The sequence below is a fragment of the Nicotiana tomentosiformis genome, chromosome 5 (genome assembly GCF_000390325.3).
Source record: "Nicotiana tomentosiformis chromosome 5, ASM39032v3, whole genome shotgun sequence".
Lineage (NCBI taxonomy): Eukaryota > Viridiplantae > Streptophyta > Magnoliopsida > Solanales > Solanaceae > Nicotiana > Nicotiana tomentosiformis.
The window spans coordinates 80915145-80942371 of record NC_090816.1 but is presented as its reverse complement, the minus strand read 5'-3'; the positions used below and the strand labels follow the sequence as shown (position 1 = coordinate 80942371).

The 27227-nt window shown below is 39.1% G+C and overlaps 1 protein-coding gene and 1 pseudogene across 4 annotated transcripts; both read right to left on the bottom strand.

The window, feature by feature from the left end:
- Positions 1–6789: 6789 nt before the first annotated feature.
- Positions 6790–13612, bottom strand: LOC104102423 (ATP synthase subunit delta', mitochondrial-like; annotated as a pseudogene).
- Positions 13613–14331: 719 nt separating this feature from the next.
- On the bottom strand, positions 14332–21082 carry LOC104102424 (uncharacterized). Of its 4 annotated transcripts, none has more exons than XM_009610121.4 (11): positions 20862–21082; positions 20284–20381; positions 19713–19898; positions 19503–19614; positions 19378–19411; positions 18974–19014; positions 18816–18850; positions 18588–18740; positions 15129–17590; positions 14849–14926; positions 14332–14734 (listed from the first exon to the last, which is right to left on the bottom strand). In XM_009610121.4, exons 2-11 carry the CDS (start codon positions 20352–20354, stop codon positions 14667–14669), a joined length of 3240 nt encoding a protein of 1079 aa, XP_009608416.1. In that variant the 5' UTR covers positions 20355–20381; positions 20862–21082; the 3' UTR covers positions 14332–14666. The 4 variants fall into 4 exon arrangements, with proteins under 4 accessions (XP_009608416.1, XP_009608419.1, XP_009608418.1 ...); XM_009610124.4 differs by having other exon boundaries at positions 18974–19011; XM_009610123.4 differs by lacking the exon at positions 20862–21082 and adding an exon at positions 20614–20733.
- Positions 21083–27227: the final 6145 nt, after the last annotated feature.

Below are 27227 nucleotides of genomic sequence, written 5' to 3'. Positions count from 1 at the left end.
AGAGAGCTCCTACCGTCCACCGGTTATTCAGGGTTCTTCCGGTGGGTGTTCAAGTCCTCAGAGTCAGACTCAGGGTCAGTTATCTTCCGCACCGAGAGGTTGGTTTGAGTGCGGGGAGCTTGATCATATGAGGAGATTCTGCCCCACGCTTTAGGGCAAGGCAATACAGCAGGGTCATCAGCCCGTGATTGTCGCACCAGCCGTATGGCCACCCAGAGGTGAAGGGCAGGTGGGTAGGGTCCGCCCTAGAGGTGGAGGCCAGTCAGGTGGCGCACCAGCTAGGTTCTATGCCTTTCCAACTAGACCAGATGCAGTAGCCTCAGACACCATGATCACAGGTATTATTTCTGTTTGCGATAGGGATGCTTCGGTACTATTTGATCTGGGATCTACGTATTCATATGTTTCATCTCTGTTTGCTCATTTTTTAGGTGTTCCTCGTGAGTCCTTGGGTACTCCTGTATATATGTCCACGCTAGTGGGCGATTCTGTTGTGGTGGATCGAATTTACCGATCTTGTATCGTGACTTTCTGTGGTTATGAGACCAAAGCGGATCTTCTGTTGCTCGACATGACCGACTTTGAGGTCATCCTGGGCATGGACTGGTTGTCTCCGTACCATGTCGTCCTTGATTGCCACGCCAAGACTGTTACCTTGGCGATGCCAGAGTTGCCTAGATTGGAATGGAAGGGTTCATCTATCATTTCATCTAGCCGGGTTATCTCTTTCTTGAAGGCTCGACAAATGGTCAAGAAGGGTTATTTGGCTTATCTGGCTTATGTTTGGGATACTGCTGTAGAGAATCCCATGATTGATTCAGTGCCCATGGTGCGGGAGTTCTCCGATATGTTTCCTTCTGATCTACCAGGCATGCCACCAAATCGTGATATTGATTTTTGTATTGATTTGGCTCCAGGTACCTAGCCTATCTCTATTCCACCATACCGCATGGCTCCAAAAGAGTTGAAGGAGTTGAAAGAACAGCTTAAGGAGTTGCTAGCAAAGAGGTTCGTCAGATCGAGTATGTCACATTGGGGTGCACCGGTGTTGTACGTGAAAAAGAAGGATGGGACTATGCGGGTATGCATTAATTACCGCCAGTTGAACAAAGTTACCATTAAGAACAAGTACTCGTTGCCGCGCATTAATAATTTGTTTGATCAGTTGTAGGGTGCCAGGGTGTTCTCTAAGATCGACTTGAGATCGGGGTATCATCAGCTGAAGATTCGTGCTTCGGATGTTCCGAAGATGTCTTCCCGGACTACATATGGCCACTATGAGTTTCAAGTGATGTCCTTCGGCTTGACCAACACCCCGGTGGCATTTATGGATTTGATGAACCGGGTGTTCAGGCCATATATTGACTCATTTGTCATTATCTTCATTGATGACATATTGATCTACTCGCGCAGCATGGAGGAGCACGAGCATCATTTGAGAGTTGTGCTCCAGACCTTGCAGGAAAAGAAGCTATATGCTAAGTTCTCCAAGTGCGAGTTCTGGTTAGATTCTGTGTCATTCTTGAGGCATGTTGTATCAAGAGAGGGTATTAAGGTATATCCCAGGAAGATCGAGGCAGTCCAGAGTTGGCCTCGTCCTACCTCAGCGACCGAGATCTGGAGTTTCTTGGGGTTAGCAGGTTATTATCGTCGGTTTTGTGGAGGGATTCTCATCTATTATAGCACCTTTGACTAGATTGACCCAAAGGGGTGTTCCGTTCTAATGATCCGATGATTGCGAGGCGAGCTTTCAGAAGCTCAAGACCGCATTGACTACAGCACCGGTGTTAGTGTTGCCTTACGGTTCAGGGATATATATTATGTATTGCGATGCTTCACGCGTTGGCTTGGGTTGTGTATTGATGTAGGAGGGGCAAGTTATTGCATACGCTTCACATCAGCTGAAGCCCCACGAGAAGAATTACCTCGTACATGATTTGGAGTTGGCCGCGATAGTTCATGCCCTCAAGATCTGGAGGCATTATCTTTATGGGGTGTCCTGTGAGGTTTACACCGATCATCGCAGCTTGCAGCATTTGTTCAAGCAGAGGGATATCAATTTAAGGCGGCACAGGTGGCTTGAATTACTAAAGGACTATGATATTAATATCCTTTATCATCCGAGCAAGGCGAATATGGTTGTGGATACCTTGAGCAGAAAGGCTGGGAGTATGGGTAGTTTGGCATTCATTCAACAGAGGAGAGGCCATTGGCTTTGGACATTCAGTCCTTGGCTAACAGACTTGTGAGGTTGGATATTTCAGAGCCCAGTTGAGTTCTTACATGCGTTGTGGCTCTTGGTTCTTAGGGAGACGGTACTACAAGGTGGTGCCAAGGAGGTTACTATCGGTGAGGATGGTGTTCTACGACTCTAGGGTCGTCTATGTGTTCCTAATGTTGATGGATTGAGGGAAAAGATTCTAGATGAGGCATGTAGTTCTCGGTATTCTATTCATCCAGGTGCTACGAAGAAGTATCGTGACCTGAGGCAGCATTATTGGTGGCGGAGGATGAAGAAGGACATAGTTGAGTATGTAGCGAGATACCTAAATTGCCAGCACGTTAAGTGTGAGCACTAGAGGCCAGGTGGCCTACTTCAGCAGATGGTTATACCTAAGTGGAAATGGGAGCGCATCACCATGGGCTTCGTGGTTGGGTTGCCTCGGATGTTGAGGAAGTTTGATGCCATTTGGGTCATTGTCGACAGGCTGACCAAGTCGGCACACTTTATCCCAGTGATGACTACGTACTCGTCAGAGAGTTGGTCCAGATTTACATTCAGGAGATTGTCCGGTTGCATGGTGTGCCTGTTTCCATCATTTCAGATCGAGGCCCTCAGTTCACTTTGCACTTCTGGAGAGCAGTATAGAGCGAGTTGGGTACCCAGGTAGAGCTTAGCAAAGCCTTTCATGCGCAGACCAATGAGCAGTCGAAGCTGACAGTTCAGATCCTAGAGGATATGCTCAGAGCATGTATGATTAACTTTGGAGGGCAGCGGGATCGATTCTTGCCTTTGGCCGAGTTTTCTTATAACAACAGTTATCAGTCTAGCATTGAGATGGCTCCATTTGAGGCTTTGTATGGTGGGAGATGTCGTTCGCCCATCGGATGGTTTGAGCCCGGCGAGGCTAGGTTATATGGCACTGATTTAGTGAAGGATGCCTTGGAAAAGGTGAAGTTGATTTAGGAGCGACTTCGCACAGCACAGTCCAGACAGAAGAGTTACACAGATCAGAAGGCGCGTGATTTATCATCTATGGTGGGCGAGAATGTTCTCTTGAAATTCTCGCTGATAAAGGGAATCATGAGGTTCGGGACGAAGGGCAAGTTGAGCCCAAGGTTTATTGGTCCATTTGAGGTATTGAGGCAAGTTGGGGAGGTTGCTTATGAGCTTGTTTTGCCTCCCAGTGTATCGGGAGTTCATCCAGTTTTCCACGTGTCTATGCTCCGGAAGTATCATGCTGACAGGTCGCATGTGTTAGACTACAGCATGGTTCAGCTAGATGAGAGCATGGGTTATGAGGAGGAGTCAGTTGCCATTGTTGATAGGCAGGTTCACTAGTTGAGGTCTAAGGAGATTTCTGCGGTAAAGGTCCAGTGGAGGAGTCAACCAGTCGAGGAGGCGACTTGGGAGACCAAGGAGGACATGCGGAGCAGATATCCACACCTATTCAGCACTCCATGTATGATTCTAGACCCGTTCGAGGACGAACATTTATTTAAGAGGTGGAGAATGTATTGACTCGATCGATCTTTTTTGCTTTTTAGGTCTTCGTTCCCCTAATTAAGACTCCCCGTATGTGTTTTTACTATTTTATGACTTGCGGGGATGGTTGACTTGGGTTTGGAAGGGTTCGGGTTAAAATCGGAACACTTGGTTCCTTAATAGTGGCCTAAGATGGCCAAGTTTGACTTGAGTCAATTTTTTTAGTAAACGACCTCGGAACCGGGATTTGATGATTTCAATAGGTTCGTATGATAATTTTTGACTTGGGCGTATGTTCGGATCGGGTTTCAAATGACCCGAGAGCGTTTCAGCGCTTAATGTTGAAAGTTAGCACATTGAAGGTTTTCTAGTTCTTTAAAATTTGGTTTGGAGTAGATTTTGGTGTTATCGAGGTCTGTTTGGGATTCCGAGCCTGGGAATAGTTTTGTATAGTAATTTATGACCTGTACACTAAATTTGGTGTCATTCTGAGTAGTATGATTCGGTGCGTTCGGAGTAAGTTGAAAAGCTTAAAGTTCATAACTTGATTCAATTTGGTTTTGGGGTGCGATTCCTAGTTTTGATGTTGTTTTACATGTTTCGAGAGTTCGATCAGCTCTGCATTATGTTTACAGATTTGTTGGTGCTTTTGGACGGGGGGCTCGGGTACATTTCGGACCACCCGGAGCTAAGTCCAAAAAGATGTCACTGTTGTTCTGGTTTCCTTCTTCGCGAACGCGTAAGGAACCTCGCGATCGCGAATAAGGAATTGGGGACTAGGTGGGTTTGTTCTTCGCGTTTGCGAAGGCTTGGTCACGTTCGCGAAGGCTTGGGTTCAGTAGCCTTCTCGTTCGCGATTGACTTGGCGCGTTCCCGTAGAGTACGTGTGCATGGGCCCGGGCAACCCAGTTTCCTTATGCATTCGCGAGTGGAGGCACGCGTTCGTGATGAGAGGGCGACTTAGAGCATCGCGATCGCGAAGAGGAATTTTCCAGGGTTCTTGGGTTTTGCCTTCGCGATCGCGAGGGCTTGTCCGCGATCGCGATGAAGGCAGACCTGGTCAGACACTTTTTAAAAGTCAGGATTTTGGCTATTTTGCTCATTTCTCTCACTTGTTGGACGATTTTAGAGCTCTTTGAGGAGGCTTTTTCACCTAGATATTGAAGGTAAGTATTTTCTACATAACATGAGTTTAATACATACATTATGGATAGATTTAAACATAGAAATTGTGGAAATTTTAGGATTTTGTTGAAACCCCTAGATTTTGATAAATATAGGATTAGACCACGAAAATGATTATGGAACTGAGTAGAAATTATATATTTGGGTTCGTGAGGTTATGGGTAACATTTATCTTCGAAAATTTTTGGAATCCGGGCACGTGAGACCGAACTTTATTACTTGGGGTTTTGGCGGGTTACTTGATCGTTAGTAGAAATTTTACCTCCTTGTGTATTATTCTTGTAGTAGCCGTTAAATCAGAGTTCGTAAAGTATTCTCTCTTCTTGTGGATCGGGCCGAACGCCTCGGCACTATAATAGATGCATTTATGATTCGCGTCGGTCGACACTCGGCAGTGTACATATTATTATGGATCGGGTCGTACGACCTCGGCATAAATCATGCGTGATATTGCTCGGAGTCCGATTATACTTGATATTTCTTCCATGACTTGAGAAATTATAATTTACTTGATGGCTCTTATTTGATGAAGTTAGTATGTGTTAGTTGGAGATCTTAATTGACAACTAGTTAAAGAATCACTTATGTATTGTTCATTATTGCGCTATCCTTATTTATGTATTCCATGCCTATTTAGAATTTAAGTACTTTATTTATTGGCCCTTAATAAGTGTCGATGTCGACCCCTCGTCACTACTTCTTCGAGGTTAGAATAGATACTTACTGGTATATGTTGTTTATGTACTCACGCTACACTTCTGCACTAATCGTGCAGGATCTGAGGCAGGTGCATCTAGAGGTCCTTCAGGCGTGTACCCCCGTTACCCAGAGGCTTAGTGGTGAGCTGTTCTCTATGTCCGTTCTGCAGCGCCCAGAGTCTATGCTTATTGTATTTATTTTCTGTCTATCTTATTCCAGACAGTAGTATAGGAGGTTTTGTATATTCTACTAGTTTGTTCATGCAGGTGTGACATCGGGTTTTGGGAGTATTCTAGTAGACATTTTATAGTTTTGGGTATTAAATTCACTACTTTACTCTTTTCGTTATTTGGTGCTTTGGTTTTACTATAATTTCCTATTAATAGTTCTCTCATTAAATAAAATCAATTACTTTAAAAAAAATATTAAAATGAACAATTGCATGGACAGTTTACCGTTGGCTTGCCTAGCGGCAACGTTGGGCGTCATCGCGGCCTATAGTGGGAATTGGGTCGTGACAATTATTTTTAAATGAAATTTGGATTGAATTTTAATTTGACTATATTGATTGAGGACTTCTATGGGGCAAAGTTTCTTCCTTCTGTTGTGTTAACTAAATATAATCAACAATCATCATTTTCAGAAACATAACTTTTAATGTAATATTGATGTAATTTCTAAAAAAAAAATTGTATTTATTAAGAGGGGGTATACGCGCAATGCGCGTACCCTAAGACTGGTTTAATTAAATATAGGTAACCCATACTTTTGTCCTCAGCTTTTCCTAGTGTTTATTTTAAGCCCATATATATGGGATGGTTTATTGGTCAATATCTACTATATTTTCAGTGTTGGAATATTACATACCAAGAATCATTTATGAGAGAAATCACTTCCCCAAAGATATGTGAATAGATGGTCGATGAAGATCTTATCTAATTCAAGCCTCGTGAATTCGTTAGGTCGGACTTGGAGTCAGTAATAGTGGGTGATAGTGGAAGTGTTATGTAGGTCCAAAGGCAGTGTGTTTTGAGTAAGTGAAATATCTACTCTTAATTCTTGGCAAAAGAAAGCCCCATGAATGACCAAACTGAGACTTGGGTAGATAAAGTTAAGAGAACATTTATTACTCCGACATTTATTAGGTAGTACAATATTATGTTTCCGAAGGCTCTTTTGAGGTATTAAGGTCTTCGATCTGTGAGGAAGTAACCCATTTTTCATCTACACAAAAATGAATTAACATAATTAAGACGGCAAGAGAACTGGGAAGCAATGCAAAGAAGACCTCCCAAGCTGAAACGTGCCTCTGAACAATTTCGACTAAACCTATTCTCGTAACTGCAGTTCAGAATTACAGCCAACAGGGCGACAAACCACGTCTATGAAAAGGTATCTTGTCTCGGGCATATTTATTCTAGTGATGCAAGGCATAAAACAGGTACCACCATACCTCTTCGAGAAGCTTATACAAAAGGGTCGCAAGTACAATCAAGTAGGCAGAAAGAAGGGGAAAGTATGCTGAACAAGGACAAACATAAACCTCAGCTTGTTTAACCAGTAAGTGCAGCATTAAGCGCACTATGTACATCAACGCCTATCTGGGCTCAGCTTTCTCTACATCAGTTGATGCTGTACTTAACTTTTGTGTAAACTCAGTCAGGCCCTTTTGAACCAAATTGGAATCGATGCGGTCAAGTGGTACAGCTTCAATAGCAATTATATCTGCAAAAGAATTTGCATGAACAAATGCAAACCCACCACTCACAAAGTACTTGGAGATGTCGTTGCCTTCATGAACTGATAAGACACCAGGCTTCAGCTCAGCAATTGTTGCCACATGCCCAGGCAAGACACCCATCTGTCCCGTAGTTGCGGGGATTATAACCATGTCAACCTAGAATGTAATGCGAACGGATGAATTACCAAGCTTGAGGTCTATGCACATAGACAAGAGTGGGTTGCTCTAGTGGTAAGCACCCTCCACTTCCAACCAAAAGGTTGTGAGTTCGAGTCATCCCAAGAGCAAGGTGGGGAGTTCTCTTGGAGGGAGGGAGCCGAGGGTCTATCGGAAACAGCTTCTCTACCCTAGGGTAGGGGTAAGGTCTGCGTACACACTACCCTCCCCAGACCTCACTAGTGGGACTATACTGGGTTGTTGTTGTTGTTGAGGTCTATGCACATAAGCATACATTAAATCTGACACAAGCCTTCTCACATTCTTGACACATGTTGAGACATTGAACCACAAATTTACTCTGATTCAGGTTGGTTCCAGTATTTAATCTAAAACTTAATGGGGGCTAAAGTCAGATCCTCCAATATGTTAACTAATCTGTGAAAATAACCACCCTAGTAAAATCTGCGTAATTGAAAACAAAGAAAATAACAGCACCAAATTTCCGATCTGAGGAATGTTGTGGAGTTCATTACAAGACCTATGAAAGAGATGCTTTTGATGGGAAAAAAAAACTGATGTTCCTCTAAAGTCACAAATGAACTTAAATTTAGAGACTGATTAGGTGATTCTTCGTAGCATAACAATAAGTAGAAGAAGTCACCAAATCTGTTTTTCTTTTGAAAGGCCACTCTTACAGAAAGTCTATTTCTCGAGTAGAATGCTAACACTCCAAGGAATTAAAAAGACACAACAGAAAATCCAAATTATACGAATGAAAATGTAGATTGTCAGTCGCTTTATCCAAAAATAGATGATTGTCAGCAACCTAATCATCCCCTCAAAAGGACACTTCTCCGTGATTTCTGCTTGAAGCAATTATTATACAAGATAAAATATAAAAAGCTTCAAGCATACAACTTTCATGGGCCTTAAATTTATTTACTAAAGATTTTCCTTGAATCAAATTACAACAACAACCCAGTATAATCTCACTAGTGAGGTCTGGGGAGGGTAGAGAGTACGCAGACCTTACCTCTATCTCCAAGAAGGCAGAGAGGTTATTTCCGGTAGACACTCGGTTCGAAAAAGATAAAGACAACAACAAGTATATCAATCGAAAAACCAGAGAAAAAATACAAAACTAACAGTAAGTACTGTAATCAGAAAGCCGAAACGAAAGCAACAACAAGTAATAACAGAAATCAAGGGATACGACAATACACATATAGGACAACACTCGGCTACCTATCCTAACCCTTAACCTTTATTCTCAACCTCCATACCTTCCTATCCATGGTCATGTCCTCAGTAAGTTGGAGCAACGCCATATCCTGTCTAATCACCTCTCCCCAATACTTCTTCGGCCTGCCTCTACCTTTCCTCAGACCCTCCTCTCGCACCTCCTCACCGGAGCATCTGTATCTCTCCCCAACACATGTCTGAACCATCTAAGTCTTGCCTCCTGCATCTTCTCCTCCACAGGGGCCATGCCCACCTTGTCCCGAATAACTTCATTTCTAATTTTATCTATCCTGGTATGCCCGCACATCCATCTCAACATCCTCATTTCAGCTACCTTCATCTTCTGGACATGGGAGTTCTTGACTGGCTAACACTCCGCCCCATACAACATAGCTGGTCTGACCACCGCTCTATAGAACTTAACCTTAAGTGTTTGTGGCACATTCTTATCACACAAAACACCATAAGCGAGCCTCCATTTCGTTCACCCCGCCCCAATACGATGTGTAACATCCTCGTCGATCTCCCCATTCCCTTGAATAACTGACCCAAGGTATTTAAAACTCTCTCTTAGGGATGACTTGAGAATCAAGCCTCACGTCTTCATCCACTACCTGAGTCGCACCACTGAACTTGCACTACAAGTATTCCGTCTTAGTCCTGCTCAACTTGAAACCTTTAGACTCTAGGGTCCGCCTCCAAACCTCTAACCTCTCGTTAACACCGCCTCGCGTCTCCTCAATCAGTACAATGTCATCTGCAAATAACATGCACCACGGCACCTCCCCTTAAATGTGGCGTGCCAGAGTGTCGATCGCCAAGGCAAATAGAAATGGGCTGAGGGTTGACCCCTGGTGCAACCCCATCATAACTGGAAAGTGTTCCGAGTCCCCTCCCACGGTCCTCACTCGAGTGTTAGCTCCATCATACATGTCCTTAATAGCCCTAATATATGCAACAGGAACACCTCTACCCTCCAAACATCTCCACAGAACCTCCCTGTACTTTATCGTAAGCCTTCTCTAAGTCGATGAACACCATATGTAAATCCCTCTTCCTCTCCCTATACTGCTCCATCAACCTCTTAAGAAGGTGGATAGCTTCCGTAGTCGAACGTCCCGGCATAAATCCGAACTGATTCTCAGAAATAGTCACGATCCTCCTCAGCTCCATTACTCTCTCCCAGACTTTCATAGTATGATTTAGTAACTTGATGCCCCGATAGTTGTTCTGAGCGCCAGTTCTCTCGACCCACTTCCCATTTCAGCATCCCCAACTTACTTTACTTCCCTAATGTTCTCACATGTCAATTACAGATATTTTAAAACTGTTTCAAACTAACTCCTATGTGAGACTGGATTTAAATTCTTTTCTTGAAACTCCAAATTGGTCAAGTGAGACCAACTAAATTGGAATAGAGGGAGTATTGAGAAAGAAAGCTCCTTCCTTTAGCTTCTTTTCTTTTCTTTCTATTTTTCCTTTTCTTTTTTTTTTTTATGTACGCCAAGATGGTTATAATAAAAGATATTGACTACAAGCAGGCCTTATGCACCCTAGGAATCTAAACCACTATTTATACAACATGGACTTTCCTCTTTACACAAAAAAACATAAAAAAAACAAATGGAGAAAGAGAGAATTTTGAACTTTTAGTATTAACCCTCAATTTCATCAAAAGTTTTCTTATTCATCTCTCCATATTAACCAAAAGATACATAGACCGATAGACGGACAGTCTCGCATATCTGTTTTTTCTAGCATCCATCTTGCCAACATCTCCGCCACAATTCTAGACTACTATCATACTTCATAGTAAGCACCTTCCTCCAAAGAGAATCCTCCTCGCATGCAGATCACACATCCATCTCGCAAAAAGAGCTCAATTAACCATAGCTAATCTCTGAATGCCTAGACCCCCAACCCGTTCTTAGACACAATTGAACAAGAGATTGTTCAGGATAAATGTTTGGTAACAAAACTGAGGAGCCTGCAGTCAATGAGAGAACTACGGACTACGGAGAAGAGTAATTTGGCTCATAATAGTGGGGATTTGGAAGAGTGCAACTATGGCAGTGACTGACTGGATCTATAACTCTCTTAGTCCCTCAAAACCTCCCTACTTTAGCTTACCTATCACGAATTAATTCTGTACCACAGCTTTGTCACCCCATTTGATTTTTCAAGATGGCAATCTATACTACTAATGCAAGCCAGAATAATGGAGTTCCAACTAAGAATTTCTTTATATTTCTTCTTTAGACTCAATGACTGTTTGTTTCAACTGTCTATTTTCGGGCCAAATCTGTAAAATGTTTGCTGAAACTCCATTATTTTTAGCAGTAAGATGTAGACACGCATGACAAACCTTAATATACCATGAGCTTGAAATTTGAAGGTATTAAATAGTAATGATAGATGAAAAGTATAATTAGATGTTTTTAGTGACCAAAAAGCAGTCAACAACATTACGGAACAGAACTCATACTCTAAGCTTCCCTAAATTTTGTCACCACGCCAAGCTATGGTTGGTGAAAGTATGGACAGAGTGAAAGGGGAAGGGAGAAATATTGCTAAAAACTCGTGAGCAAGTGCCCAGCTGAAAAACAAGAGGTATGCTCTCTATATTAAGCATTGACTCCATGATACTTATTTGTTCGCCTTTAATAGATAAGCTCGTGATCTTATCGTCTGTGTTAGTGATCTATCTTAGTCGATATATAGCGTGTATTTCTTTCACAGCCAATTCACCAAATGTGAAGTTAGAAACAACTCAGTATGGTGAAATGGTAACAGAACTTATCTATCCCAAGAATCCTCAAACGAAGTCAAGGATCTTCATAATTACAACCATGTTATGCTTTTCTAAAGAAAATTGAATTAATGTGACATCCCTAAATCATGAGCTACTTGATCTTCAAGGTAGATGCTTAGTACTTCATTCCATTTTAAGTGAAAAGCTTTGAATAAGCACAACATTAAGATATTAATTTGACTTAATGTATTATATTAGTGATAGTAGACATAATATTTCAGAAGATCAAGAAGAACACAATTCTTCTTTTTGTTTTTGGTGTAAAGCAGACTACAGTGATGATTTAGAATCGACTCTACAAGTCTTTCCAGTAAACATCCTTTCTGGCTCCCAGCACAAGCTTTGTGCTGAAGATTTATCAATATACGGGTATATGTTACCTTCTCAAAAAAAAAAGTATTGAAGTAGCACTTGAAAATTTAGTTTGATAGAGATGCATTACAACAAAGCTTAAAACTTGTATACCTTAATGAGCTTGAATTCTTCAAAAATTGTATAAAATATCAATTATTGTCACATTGTAAACATTTTGAGACGTCCAAAAAAAAAGGCACATTTAGTGCGACGGCATACAAGTTTTATGACTTAAAAGTTATGTACTGAGATGCAAAAATAGTTTACATTTAGTGCTGAGCATTGAATTTAAGACAGCAATAACAATGAAACTCAGCCATCAGCCTAAAAAGAATTGCTTAAAAGTATATAAAATAATCGATAACACATCATCAATATCGATCGCACTAAAGGTTATACGTATCTGTCATCTAATCAATTCTCTCTTTGCTACCTCACTCAGCTCCCTAAGCGTGAACAGCAGTCTAGAATATAACCCCATACCCGAATAAAGGAAGGAGATCAAGGGGTAGGCAAAAAGAAAGAAAAACACAAAAGACAGGACAAAAGGAACGATCGAATCTAGCATGCAAAGAGACCTAAAAATGTTAGAAACTATGGAAATTACATTTCAAAAAAAATGCTATGACTGCTGTCTATGTTATTACTGCATCAGTAGCTAAGCCAACCTATCCAAAGAATCTTATTTCTCATTACGTAACTTTAAGCTATTATCATATCTTTAGCTCCAAAATAGTAAAGACTATCAATCCATATTTCTATTTCAAGACATGGTAGGGATGAAAGAATAGATTTTGATCAGAGGAAAAAATAGAAAAGGACTATTGATAAGTCAGATATAAGCTCTGTCGTTGTCCAAATAATCAAGCAAACAGAGAAAATAATCCAAAACGTTCGTAAGAAAAAGCTAAAAGTTAAATATGTCCAGGTACAGTCTAGAGACCATAAAAAAGTCAAATCCAAATAAAAATCTCCTGATATCAGTATTAGCGTTTCACATTTCCGTAGGAAGAACCAACACTAATCCATTTATCAATCAACTAAACCTCAATCCTAAATTAGTCAGCTATATAAATAATTAATTCTCAAATTAGGAGTCAACTTCCAACGAAAAATTGGAAATTTTTAAAAGGGAATTAGGAGTCAACCTCTTTACCGGAGAGTTCAGAAGAGTAAGGAAGGACGAAGTTGACTGTAAGCTTTGAGGGAATGGATGATGGAGTTGCGGGCCTAGTGGCCATGAACGCAGATGGAGTCTTTGGTGGTTCCACGTTGGGAATTGCTTTCCTCCATGCCTCCAGGAAGTTGGAATCTACAGGGGCTTCCGCCGGCAGACCGATCGAAAATGGGCGGCGCCACTTCATCGTGGTGGCCCGAGATAGGAATCGTGAACCGTGTCGAAGCATCGCCAGATTAGGAAGCGGAGATGAAGATTGGCCGCGATTGCAGAACCCGGTCGGAACCTGGTAGTGGAATTTACCGGTTTTAGTTGGTAGTTTGTATAAAATGGAGAAGTGTAAAGGGCTACGGGTCTGAAATCTGGATGGGCCATTTAGACAGGTTAAGTTCACAAATGGGAGCTGATCTTGAACTTTTGACTTTGGAGCATGTATTTGACCAATAAGCAAACTTTCAAGTTTAACAAGTTTTGTTCCATGGGCAAAACTTTTGACCTTGAAGTGAAGGTTAAAAGTTCAAGACCAGCTTATTCCAAGGTCAGTTGTGAATTTTACCCAAAAATAAAGGGGCTTTTTACATATTTGACCGTCAATCAGATATAATTACACCCAAAAATTATGTATAAGTGCAACTTTAATCACGTTTTTAAGTTCGGTACAAATACTGAACTGAACTTCAGTTTGAGAAGAAGAAGATGCACGCACAAGAAGACGCAAGTTTTGTGCCAACAGTGGCTAGGTGTGCAATACTTTTAAATATAAGCCACAAAAGTAGCCACCTGTTATAAAAGTCCTTCTTGGACTGGCATCATAGTAAGTAGATGTGGGTAAATCTGGGTGTCGAGTCCAAACAAACTTGTTATAGAAGCCTCAAGCCAGCAAAATTTCAACCGAGCTGAACTCAGTGTATCGTGCGTAACTGAAATGAGATGCTTAATACACAAGTGTTCTTCTTGCTCCAACTTATTTGATACTTGTCTTATTAATTATCAACCTGACCAATTTTCAAAACTAGAATAGATTAGGTTAACTCTTCGTTCTAGTTAAATCTTAATCAAATCGAGTTGAATTTAGTTTTGACTTCACTTGGACTTGTAACAGGCTTAATTGCAACTTATTTTGGCTACTCGATTAGATTACCATAGCAATAAGATCAAAAATCTCAATTTTCCAAAAGCCACGCCTAATATTACGTTGAACCAAGACAATGAGCTTGCTGAATCTGTATTCTGTTGTAAGCTACAACCAAGTGTAATTTAAATGAAAAAAAGTAATCTGGAAATTTTAAGTAATATAAACAAGAGACTCTTCTGTGTTCAAATCACAAACCAAATGTGGAACTTAAACTACAAAAGAAAATATGTTTGTAACAGCGAATCTACAATGTGCACGTGACAATACATTCTATTAGGTCTTGTCCCCTTAACCCCTCTCCTCACCGGGGCCAAGTAACTGAAGTATCTCTAGGTGTGCTGAGGATCCAGAAAGGTAATTTTTTTATATAAAAAAAATTATTGTTAATATAGAAAAAGCTAAAGAAACTAGTGCCCCGATCCATGGTCAGAAGCAACACATTACATGGCAGGTTTGTCATCGAAGTTTGGCATCATTCTGTTTGCTCCCCTTGAATGCTGAAAGAGAGAAGAATGATCTTGTTGCTGAAACATAAAGCACCACAAAATTAAGGACAAAGAACATACGCATCATTATCATGTAATGTTACAAGTTATGGCAAGAAAGTAAGTCAAAGTGGAAAAGAAAAAAGTTGTAACCTTTTGTTGTAGTCACTGAAACTGAGATATGGCTTTCTTGCAATTTCTGAGCAGAAAATCTGCCTATACCATTTGGTGCTGCAAACAAGAATGTTCCTTTAGGTTTATCAAATTAGGATAATGCACAAAAATCCATAACAAATGAACCATAGTCCATCTGAAAGCATTTTAATACTTGCATATGTGCAATGATTAAAATTAACAAACAACTTAAACAGTCAATTAGAAAAGACAGAGGGGCTTGAAAAACCAGTTGATGTGAAGCACAAGAACAATATACCAGATAGCTCGTAGACTTCAGATGATGACGACTTCTGTCGCCCAACATTTTTTGCATGAAGTGTAGCCTTCTTAAGTAGGTTGTCAGAACTTCTCTTAGTGAGAATTTTAGAATCCTCTAAATCATCCTCTCCTTCAGAAAATATAGAGAGGCTTGAAAAACCAGTTGAGTTTGCATCGTTCTTACTCTTCCGGGTAAACTTCAGAAGCCGCTTTAAACCTTTAGGCGCATCCTTCTGATAGACCATGGTTGGAGGATTCTCAGCATTACCCCAGTCAATAACGTCAGTTTCACGGTTGTCTTCGAGCAGCATTTGAGAAAGAGAATGACGAACTCGTGGACTTGAGACTCTTACAGGTGCAACATCATCCAGAGATTCATTATTACAGAAATCACCATTACTTGGAATGGACTGATCCTCATGTTCCTCTATTTCCACCCAGGCACTAGGTGAGATGTTTGGTTCTCCTTCAACCTTTGTTTTTGTTGTAGAATCTTCGATCTGTCCAAAATCATCTGTGTCATTTGGAGTAACCTTATCAAACCTTTCTGTGTTTTCACATATCTGGGGGTTCTTTGACTGAGTTTCAGAGTCTTTATCTTCATGGACTTCTAAATCTTCAAGACCCCTATCCTGCAGTTGATTAACAGGATCAAATGAAACAGAAGCCATCTCTTCCTCTTCCATTTGAACTAAATCTACAGTGTCTGCCACACACTCTTCAGGCTGAGATGAAACTTTAACCTTTCTCACTGGACTAAGACCAGATCCAATACCTGAGCCCTTACGAAGAAAAGGCTTTGGCTCCTTTGATTCCAGAGGCACCACGCTACTTCTCTTTGTTACCTTGCTGAGCTTAGGTTTCACTGAGAAAGCAGAATCTTCAGAAGCAGGCTGAACTTTGGATCTTCTAGGTTTGCTAGTTTTTGTCACAGTTTCTAGCTTCTTTTCACTTACACCTTTAACGCTCTTTTTGGTATCATGCTGTGTTGCTCTCCCGGTCTTTCGTTGTAATATCTCAACCTTTGTAGCGGTTGGCACCGGCTGTGATATTCTGCGGGTAGGTGTAGGACCTGCAGGAATAGCAGGTGATATCCCTGCAGCTCTTGGTGAAGGTGCAGATGACCATGACTTGCGGGTTGCTGGCAACGTTGATGGTTTCAATGGAACTTTCTTTACAACTGCAGGTTTAAGAGTTCCACTTCTGGGATTGGCAGATTCAAATAAGTTCTTCACTGCTTTCTGTGTTCTCTTTATACTTGATTTTTTATTATCACTACTTGCATTTCTTGAGACCATCTCCGCTTTTCTCTCATCAAGCTTTTGCTGCAGTGCTTTAATTTGCTTTTCCTTCTCTCCTTGCTTCCTGGTAGTTTCACCACGAAGTTTCTCATCCCTCTTTTCTTTGTAATGATCATAGAAACCACCTCTACACTCGTTGGAAAGACGTTGGAGTTTGCTATCACTAGGTGCCAGGTTCTGATATTTGGTAGGCTTGGTTTCCATCATTTTCATCAGCAATTGGTTTAGTTCTGCTTCCTTTTTTCGAGTCCATTCAACTGAGGCATTTAATTTCTCACTTGTTTCTTCATACTGGTTAGGGAGAGACTCCTTTCTCTTTTCCTCGGGACTAGATGCTCTTTCTTGAGGTAAGTTTGGTTTGCAATCATTGTCAGCAGCCTCAGCATCATAGCTTTCTGGAGTTGGATGAGACTCTGGATTCATTTCTGAAGCACTCTCGATTTCATGATCTTCCAATTTATTGGAAGCTAAGGAAGCTGCTGGATCACGAGAAGCAACATTTACAGGGTTAGCACGTTCACACACCCCTGAACTCCATCTTCTCAATACCGCTTTATTAGCAACTGAGACATTCAATAATGGCTTTGTCTTCTGAAAATCTACTGTTTGACCTCTCTGTTTTCTTTCAAAAAGATTAATTGCATCTTGCACGCTTATTCTTTGTACATTGTTCTCAGATTTTTTTGAGGTTTTCTCACATTCTTCCCCATCATCATTATCGCTTGCAGATTCATCTTTATGAGAGAATGACCTTTCCCTGGCAGGAAAGAAATTCAGACTCTTTATTGTTAAAGCAGTGGATCTTCGTGATCCAGAGCGCCCAATTTGGACTCTTCGCATTGGAGATGCAGACCTCCTTGGTGATGCAGATCTCATAAGAGTCCGACTCCTTGCCACCGCTGGTTGTTCCTCCTCACTTGTCGAAGATGATTCCTCACTTGCTGATGAGATTTGCCTCTCAAGCTGAGCAGCTTTTGCAGGCGAGGCTCTATACTTCACAGCTGTATCTGACTTTGATGCTCTCGATGTCTTGCAATTCCTCCCTTCTGGACCAATTTTCTCAGTCCTGACATCGTTGTTAGACAGAGATGGTTCTTTAGCAGGAAAAGCGCCAGTTACGTTTTCCTGCTGCAATGCAACAATCTTCTGCAGACAGTACCTAAAATAGACAGCACATCATCGGTCATTACCAGTTGCACATATTTCGGTTCTAGAATATTCAATTTCAGCTCATTGATAGGTGGAAGGAGCCTATTTACAAATTAAACTACATATAAAAAGAAATACATTCATTGCTTCAATTTTTCAGTTTCCAAAGTCCTATTGCCCCAAGAAAGTGAACGCTTCCCCCTCTCCACATTTTTTCAGAAGAGTTTGGATGAAGAATTTTGCAATCTCTCCTTAACGAACATTTGTGCAGAAACAATCTCCAATTTAAACTGGTCAAACTAAGAAGCACTAAAGGTCTTCAAGATGGAATTTCCTTGTATGAGCAAGGGTAGCTAAGTCACCTTAATTCTACAAAGGGAACAGTCATACAACAACAACAACAACAAAAAACCCAGTGTAATCCCATGAGTGGGGTCTGGGGAGGGTAGTGTGTACGCAGGCCGTACCCCTACCTTGTGAAGGTAGAGAGGTTGCTTCCGATAGACCCTTGGCTTAAGAAACACTAAACAGGAAGCAACCAACAATAACAACACAAGAAAAAATAACAAAGACACTATGTAATAACAAAGATCTAAAAATAAGAAATACAAGAATACTACTAACAATTTTGGTAAGAAAAAGGGAACAGTCATAATATTGTCAAAATCCGAAATCAAATCTCTCCTCTCAACCAAATGAGTCTATGTCACTAGAACAGGTTGGAAGACCTCCGATCAACACATTGACAATTCAAAAATACCCCTTCACAATTGGAGTACTTCACTTCCAAATTTCCTCTTACTATTAAGTTCTGGTAGTTGACCATTGAATCGAAGGGTAACAGTTTCTTCCCTTATAATATGATCACTCAAAGTAGAATAGCAAACTAAAAAGTTTATAGAAATGAAAAGAAATGGTGATAGAACATAGAAATTACTACACAATTTTGTTATAGGTAAAAACAAAACCTTTCTGGCTTCAGGCGCCTATACTGTCCATTAGCTTACCTTAAGTCAACAGCTCCAAAATAGTAAGAGAACTTTTCTATGTTAGTGATATCCTCAAAAGAGCATTTGGTGCCAACAGCTTTGTCAAAAACAGCAGCCAATTCCCCTGTTAGTGCAGCGAGCCTCAAGTCCATTGCGCGCAACAATTCATTCCTGTTTACCGTGAGGATTTTAGGAGATGCTAGAATAATTACAGAATTTAAAATTTCAAGAGTCTCAAGGACATACTTGGAGGCATCTGATGAAGAAGGGTGATCATCAGCCTGGGTAGAAATCAGTAATCATGTTAGCTTCACATCGTATAATCATATATAAGCAATAATCTCTGAGAAATAAAAAGAAAAAGTAAAAAAGGATGACTCAGGAACAGGGAGAGATCAAATTACATCAACTGTTGATGCCGCACTATTTGAGTAGCTGCTGCCTGCTGAAAATAAGAGAAAGAAGGATGTAACGTGCTCTGCGGTTCTTTTTTCTTTTGAGGGACGTTCTATGAAGGGTAGGTTGCATAGCCAACATAGTCCAACTAGTCTAGACATAATTCAAAGCAGAAAAGGACAGCAACAACAACAACTAAACCTCAGTCCCAAACAAGTTGAGGTGGGCTATATGATTCCTTACCATGTCACTTCATATAAACTCATCCCAGGCGAATAATATACAAAACAAAATAATAATAATAATAATAATAATAATAATAATAATAATAATAATAATAATAATAATAAATAAATAAATAAATAAATAAATAAATAAAAGTAAAAATTGCTATAAGTATAGTAAAACCAACCTGTTTCCCTACTCCCAACATGATCTTCGTGACCCTAAAAGAGTAAAGGAGCTTAGTATTCTGCTTGTCACATGTTTCTATGAAATAACTGAAGGGGCAAAAGGATGTTAAAAAGAATAAAGCACCTTTGAATATAAAGAAACATGAAACTTCCGAGCATCTTCAAGCTGTGATATTTCATTTACCATCGCCTTGGCCACATCAATTATATCTAATGAATTGATAATACGAAGAAATCTTGGGAAAAAAAGAAGAGGGAATTGCAGTGTGAGAATATGAACCCTTAGAACTAATAAAGAAATAGTTTGAAGCAAATGATGCTGTCTGACTAAAACCTGATTAACGTGGAATTCGTAAACCATTTAGCATCGCTAAGATTTCCCAGAGGTTTAAATTTGAAACTGGAATCTGATCCTTTGTAGTGCAAAGATTTGATTTTGGGAGAATGCAGCACTAATTGCTCCAGAAGCCCAGAGGATGCTGCCTCTACCTTTTTGCCATAGCACATATGTGCCTCATACCTGCGTCAACATTCTCAAAAAATTGTTGAACAAGCTCATTTGTGATCCAAAGTAGCGTCAATGCCGAGTTCACTAATTATTTTGTTAGTTGAACAAGCTCATTTGTGATCCTAAGTAACTCTATATACGACACAACAGGTCATTTTAGTTAGTTGCACTTGGCCAATGAATTGTCAGTCTTAAGATCTTATCCACACTTTATTTTGACCAAAGAATACATTGAGTGAAAGATTGATCAAACCACTTAAAGATGTAATTGCAAGAACAACAAGATGAAAGGAAGGAAACAAAGGTCAATGAAGGACCCTATGACATTTTGGTGAGATAAAGAACTACTATATTGTAACATGATTGAAAATAGTTTAATAGAAAACAGAAGTCTAACCTGCCCCGGCTTGGAAAAATCTGAAATTCAACATACTCAAGCAAAACATCAGCATCTACACCTCCCTCCATTTTGATCTCTCAAAAGTAGCACTCAACCTGGTGAAACAAAACTAAATTACATTATCCCTATATAAGAATTCTCTATAATCTGACGGAAAACTCATCGTTTGCATTAAATAGAAACTCATCGAATCATCACATCACCTGATCAAGATTTTCAGAAGAGAACATAATATTGTTTAAGGGAACTAAAATTTATGCAAGATTGCCTAAACTATTTCTTAAACAACCAAACAAGCAGAGCAAAATTAAATTCCACCATACGTACCAACAACTTGATAAAACATAGTAAACCGGAATTGAGCTAACACAATGAAGACCCCACCAACCCACATTCAAAATCAGATCTACCAATTAAAATAAAAATCCAATCTTGGCAATTGTACAGCAAAAGGACCATCTTATAAGAAGTCAAATGTCAAACATTGTTCTATATGCATGAACTCATATAATATTCTTGTGTGTGTGTGTGTGTGTAAAATGTAAATGCAGGTGAATTGAAAGAAAGTAACTTACAGAAAATGAGCAGAGGACAGAAGAAAGATTTTATAAATTTGATGAACATCTCAATTCTCAGGTGTAAAAGTTACAGTCTTTGTTTATCTTTTCTTTGACTTTAAACTTATGGGACAGATATACAGTGGAGTAAATGTGGGAGCTAAAAGCACAAAAAGGACACAACTTTGAGTGTGAGGGAGAAGATAAAAAGGGTAAAGCTGAGGAACAATACAGTGTGTGTTGATTTGAAAATATTAACATTTGCACCAAATCAAAACGCATATCATTGTTTTTAAAATACCAAACGTTTTCTGGGGATTGAAAGTGCAAAAAGGATAGTGATTTATTAGTACAATGAAAGACAACGAAAGCAGTGGGGACAATCAGTGAATGTATGATGATGTGTTTATTATTGCACCGAACTATAGGCTCGTGATGTCACGTTTCTCTACTACTACTCCTCCTATTTCTTTATGATTTTTTTCAAGCTTAGTTTGATTATTAAATTACTGAGTGGTCCTCTCGTCTTCATATTGTTTTTGTGATTGTGTTGTTATTACCTTTTCCTTCCCTTCTGCTTGTGGTTTAGTAATTTTTGTATTAGTTGCAAGTGTAATCCTTAATGTGCTGTGTTAAAAAAGAAAGAAACAAAGCAATCCCATTACATTACTTCTTCCCGTAAAATTTTACTTATCTACCCTATTTTTAAAATTTATTTACCCTTAATATTAAAGTTTTAACTTATTTAGAAGTTGATACACAATTTATCAGTCATATACAAAATAATGTATTAAAATCTAATTTTCCCTATTTTTCTCTCCCTCTTCTTCCTCACTCAAATTCCCTATCCTGCCGGGAGAATTATTGAACTTCAAAGGTCCCTTGGACTTGACAAAGGTAGTATCTTTGTCGATAAAGTTCATAGGATTCTTGAAGTCAATTTCTGGTCCTTCGGTAGAGCAAAGCATGTAATCAATTACACTACTGAAAATCAAATTGACATACTTATTACTAATTAAATGTGTCGATATTAATCCATTAAAAACTCATTGACAAATATTAAAATATTTCAAAAGTTTGAATTCGAAAATCGAATTTTGTGAATTGTTATTTGTTTGTATTGGGAATGTACTTCAAATTTTTAAATTTACTCTCTCTCATAAAGTTGAAAAGATACTTCAAATTTTTTAAAGAACATAAAATTCCATCAAAAACAAAGTTACTGTTGTCTATCAAAGATTTAGTTTGGGACCTCGAATTTTCTTGATATAAAAATATACATGGGAACGTCGGACATATATACTTTATATTTCTTGACTTGGAAGATTAACGTAACAGGCTCTCAAAACCACCACTTTACTCTTGTGTGCCTTTTGATTTTTATCCAAATCTTGAAGCAACAGCCATTCTTACTCATTTTCTATTTTTTGGATGTTTTCCTCCGTGTGAATTATGGCGACAATTACAGGCCAGCGACAGCATAATAATATCTTCTTCCCATCTTGTCTCTAGCAGTGTTTTAAAAGGTATTTCTGGGACTCGCCCGGGGCTCGCCCCTGGACGGGGCACTTGCAAAACGTCATGGGGCTCATGTATGGGGCTTAGTTTTGTGAGGCTTACGTCCCAAGCGCTCGACCGTGTGCCCTAAACACGCCTAACGCCCAATGCTCGGGGCTCGCCTAATAGTTCTAATGCAAATCACTTGTCGAATTTCCTAATTAATATCGTTGGCCTTCAAAATTCTTTAACAAATTAATGATAAAAGTTATATTCATCGATAGAAATATGAAGATTGAGCATAACTCTAATAATGAGACATAGTATTGCGAATTTATATCTTCACTTGTTATTGTTCGTGTCTTAATTCATTTGTCCCTCTTTGTTATACATTTTTATTAATTTGATATCTTAAACTAATTTGTATTTATTCATGAAGGAGTAATATTTTAATTATCGTACTAATAAGATTTATTAATTATTTATTTTTAGGAAGGTAAAATGTAGAGTTTGATAAAAAAATTTAAAGAAATGTAAGTTTTTAATTATTTGAAAGTTAAGACATTATACGTGATTTATGCATTACTTATACTTAAGAATCATGCTAGATTTTTTTTCTATGGGTTCCTTTAATTTTCTTTTAATTTTTAACTTTTAATTTATATTTTATATTTTTTTGTGTTATTATGTTATTTTATTAATTTATAAATTAAAACTTTTAAAGATCCATGGGGCTTACGCCCTCCCCCCTCCGCCTCCAGGCTTACGTCTCGCCCCATATCAAGTAAAACGCCCCGCCTTACGCCCCCGCCTTTTAAAACATTGATTGTAAGTAGCGTATAATAGATTGTTTTGACTAGTTTTTTGTAGGGATGGAACACGCACACACACACACACACACACACACACACACACACACATATATATATATATATATATATATATATATATATATATATATATATATATTTCACATATTTATAATTTTCTTCAATTTTTATGCAATTTTATCTGTTTATGCAATTTTATCTGTTTATAAATATTTAATGTCATTATATTATTTTATAAAAATATTAAAAACTAAATACCTATGGGGCTTACGCCTCGCTGAGGCATATGTAAAACGTCTCGCCTTACGCACACGCCTTTTAAAATATTGGTCTCTAGTACTCATCCACTCTTCCCATTTAATTTATTCTTTTTTATAAACTAGTTAATTTGTCCCCGCTTCGCACGGTTATAAGAAACAATAGTATAGTAGATGAAGTATATAATTGTTTTTGTCTAAATTTAGTTGAGATAAAAGAGATACAAATTTTATTTATATGCATACATAATTTAATCCTATGAATTGATTATACTATAAATATAAATTAGCTTTAATTACAAACCAAGCTTGCAATTTCCTTAATTCAAGCACTATACATGTTACAACTTACAAGAGAGGGGTATCCAAATTGTTCCTTGATCAGTAGCATAAATAATATACATCCACTCCACCGCATCACTTCAGCAAATGCTTTATAAATACTTTAAGAAAAAGGATGAAATATGAATGATGATTTACAAAATCAAATGCATAAAATAAAATTGAACATATAAGGAGAAAGTATTTAAGAGGCTCAAAAATATTATATTACATTAACAAAAGATGACGGGGCATTAAAACATTGTATAATCTCAAACATATCTATTTTATTTTTTTATTTTTTCAGAATCACTGCTCAAATAACAGCTTCCTCGAATCATATTCTTTTGAATACTATACTCAAACATTAAAGTGTTTATTATCAATAAAATAATTATATACCATGAAGTCTTTACCAATGCAGTAACTTAGATCATTAGATATATTTACACAATTTTTATGAAAAGTAATTTTTAATGTCTAGCCTAATTGCTCCCTAGGGAAACATAGGACGAACTTCAAGTATTAACGTATCCCCAAAAGACTGCTTTGCTGCTCCTTCAAACATGCCAAACTGACTATTACGTTACCTTTTTGTTTCGTTTATTCTTTATTTCCTTTTACTTCTTTTTTCTACACATTTCTTCTTCTTATTTTCTTATTTCTCCTGGGCTCATAACTGCATATCCAACCAGTCTCAAGTCACAATACAAAATGCCTCTTTTTTCTTCCTAATTTGGTGAAATATATCTCTTTTCTCCAAATAAGTGAGAAGTGAGACGAAAGTTATATTGACCAAAATGATGTTTGATATTGCCCGTAAGCATTAGAATATTGTACTCGAGTGTATGTTTTAAACATCCAGAATCTATCAAAGAGCTCATGAATGCATATGTTTGTGAACTTGTAAAATGAAAATAAATAAATAAATAAATTATACACTTATAAAAAATAAATAAAAAAAGGTAAACAGAAAAAGCTCGGACTCAAGTTTAAAATTATTCTCTTCACATAATTATTAGACATCTTTAAATATATTGAGTTTTAATAATAACTTCCCTTTTTATAAATATTTACTTGACTTTTAATTATTTGTTCTTTATTTTGTATCAATACAGAAATTAAAGAAGAGGGGAAAAAAAAAAGCGATCATAAGTGATTTGCAATTCGAATCTTCTGCAATTGTTTTTCCTTCTCATTTATGTCTTCCTTTCCTTATTCTTTTCCTTTAACCTTTGACCTTTCTCTTTCTTTCCCTTTTAATTTCTCGCACCCCTTAAAATTTGCAGCCCTTTTCACGGGATACTGAATCCCACTAAAATAACCAAGCAAAATCATTTTTAACCCCAGATTTTTTTTCAAAATTTTCTAGAGTTTTGATTCTTTCCCCAAATTAATTTTTCGACTGTATCAACATCTTATCACCCTCACCTATAAATTCAGCGCAGAGGGGATTCATAGAGGATACCATTGAAGCCGCTAAATCATGGTACCTCCGCAGCATAGACACGTAAAATACCGGATGAACTCCGATAGGCTAGGAGGCAAAGCAAGCCTGTATGAAACCTCTCCAATTCGCTCAAACACCTCAAATAGACCGATGAACCTTGGACTTAGAAACCTCATAATACCTTTTATCGGCGAGACTTTCAAGAGAACCTTCTCACCCACCACCACCACCACCACCACCAACAACAACAACCCAGTATAATCCCATTAGTGGGGTCTGGGAGGGTAGTGTGTACGCAAACCTTACATCTACCCTCGGGTAGAGAGGCTGTTTCTGATAGACCCTCGGCTCCCTCCCTCCAAGAACTCTCCACCTTGCTCTTGGGGTGACTCTAACTCACAACCTCCATAAATGATAAATCACGTGCCTTCTGATCCGCGTAAATCTTCTGTCTGGACTGAGCTGTGCGAAGTCGCTCTTGAATCAACTTTACCTTATCTAAGGCATCCTTTACCAAATCAGTACCATATAACCTAACATCGCTGGGCTCAAACCAATCAATGGGGGGACGATACCGCCGACCATACAAGGCCTCAAATGAGACATCTCATTGCTGGACTGATAGCTGTTGTTATAAGAAAACTCAGCCAATGGTAAGAATCAATCTCACTGCCCTTCGAAGTCAACCACACATACTCTGAGCATATCCTCTAGAATCTGAACTGTCCACTTCGACTGCCCGTCAGTCTGTAGATGTAAGGGCATGCTGAGCTCTACCCGGGTATCCAACTCACTCTGTACAGCCTCCAAAAATGTGAAGTGAACTGAGTGCCTTTATCTGAAATGATGGAAATAGGCACGCCATGCAACCAGACGATTTTCTTAATATAAATATAAGCCAACCTCTCTGAATTGTAAGTAGTCACCACTGGAATAAAGTGTGCATACTTGGTCAGTCTGTCGACAATGACCCAAACGACATCGAATTTCCTCAACGTTCGCGGAAATCCAACTACGAAATTCATAGTAAAGCGCTCTCATTTCCACTTCTAGTATAACCATCTGCTAAAGTAGGCCACCTGACCTCTGGTGCTCGTATTTAACCTGCCATTCAGATATCTAGCCACATACTCAACTATGTCATTCTTCATCCGCTGCCACCAGTAATGCTGTCTCAGGTCACGATATATCTTCATGGCACCTAGATGAATAGAATATCATGAATTGTGTTCCCCCTGGCCCTCCTCTAGAATCGCCTCCCTCAGGCCATCAATACTAGGAACAAATAAGTGACCCTGGAGCCACAGAACACCATCATCACCGATATTAACCTCCTTTGCATCACCCCGTAGCGCCGTCTCTCTAAGGACTAGCAAGTGCGGATTATCATACTAACGAGCCTTGATCCGCTCGAATAAGGAAGACTGAGCCACAACACATGCAAGAACTCGACTGGGCTCCAAAATATCCAACCTCACAAGTCGGTTAGCTAAGGACTAGATGTCCAAAGCCAATGGTCACTGCTCCGCTGAAATGAATATCAAACTACCCATACTCTCGGCCTTTCTGCTCAAGGTATCCGCGACCACATTCGCCTTGCCCGGATGATAGAGGATGATAATATCATAATCCTTCAGTAACTCAAGCCACATACGCTGCCACAGATTAAGATCCCTCTACTTAAACAAATGCTGCAAACTGCAGTGATCAGTGTAGACCTCGCACGATATCCCATAAAGATATTGGCTCTATATCTTGATACATCCCCGAACCGGAGGGCAAAACCAACATCGATGTTATAGTAAATGCGGTCTTGAGCTTCTGAAAGTTCGCCTCGCAATCATCGAACCATCTAAACCGAGCACCCTTCTAGGTCAATCTAGTCAAAGGAGCTGCAATAGACGAGAAACCATCCACAAACCGGCGATAATAACCTGCAAGTCCCAAGAAACTCCTGATCTCGGTCGTTATGGTAGGATAAGGCCAACTATGAACTGCCTCGATCTTCCTGGGATCCATCTTAATATAT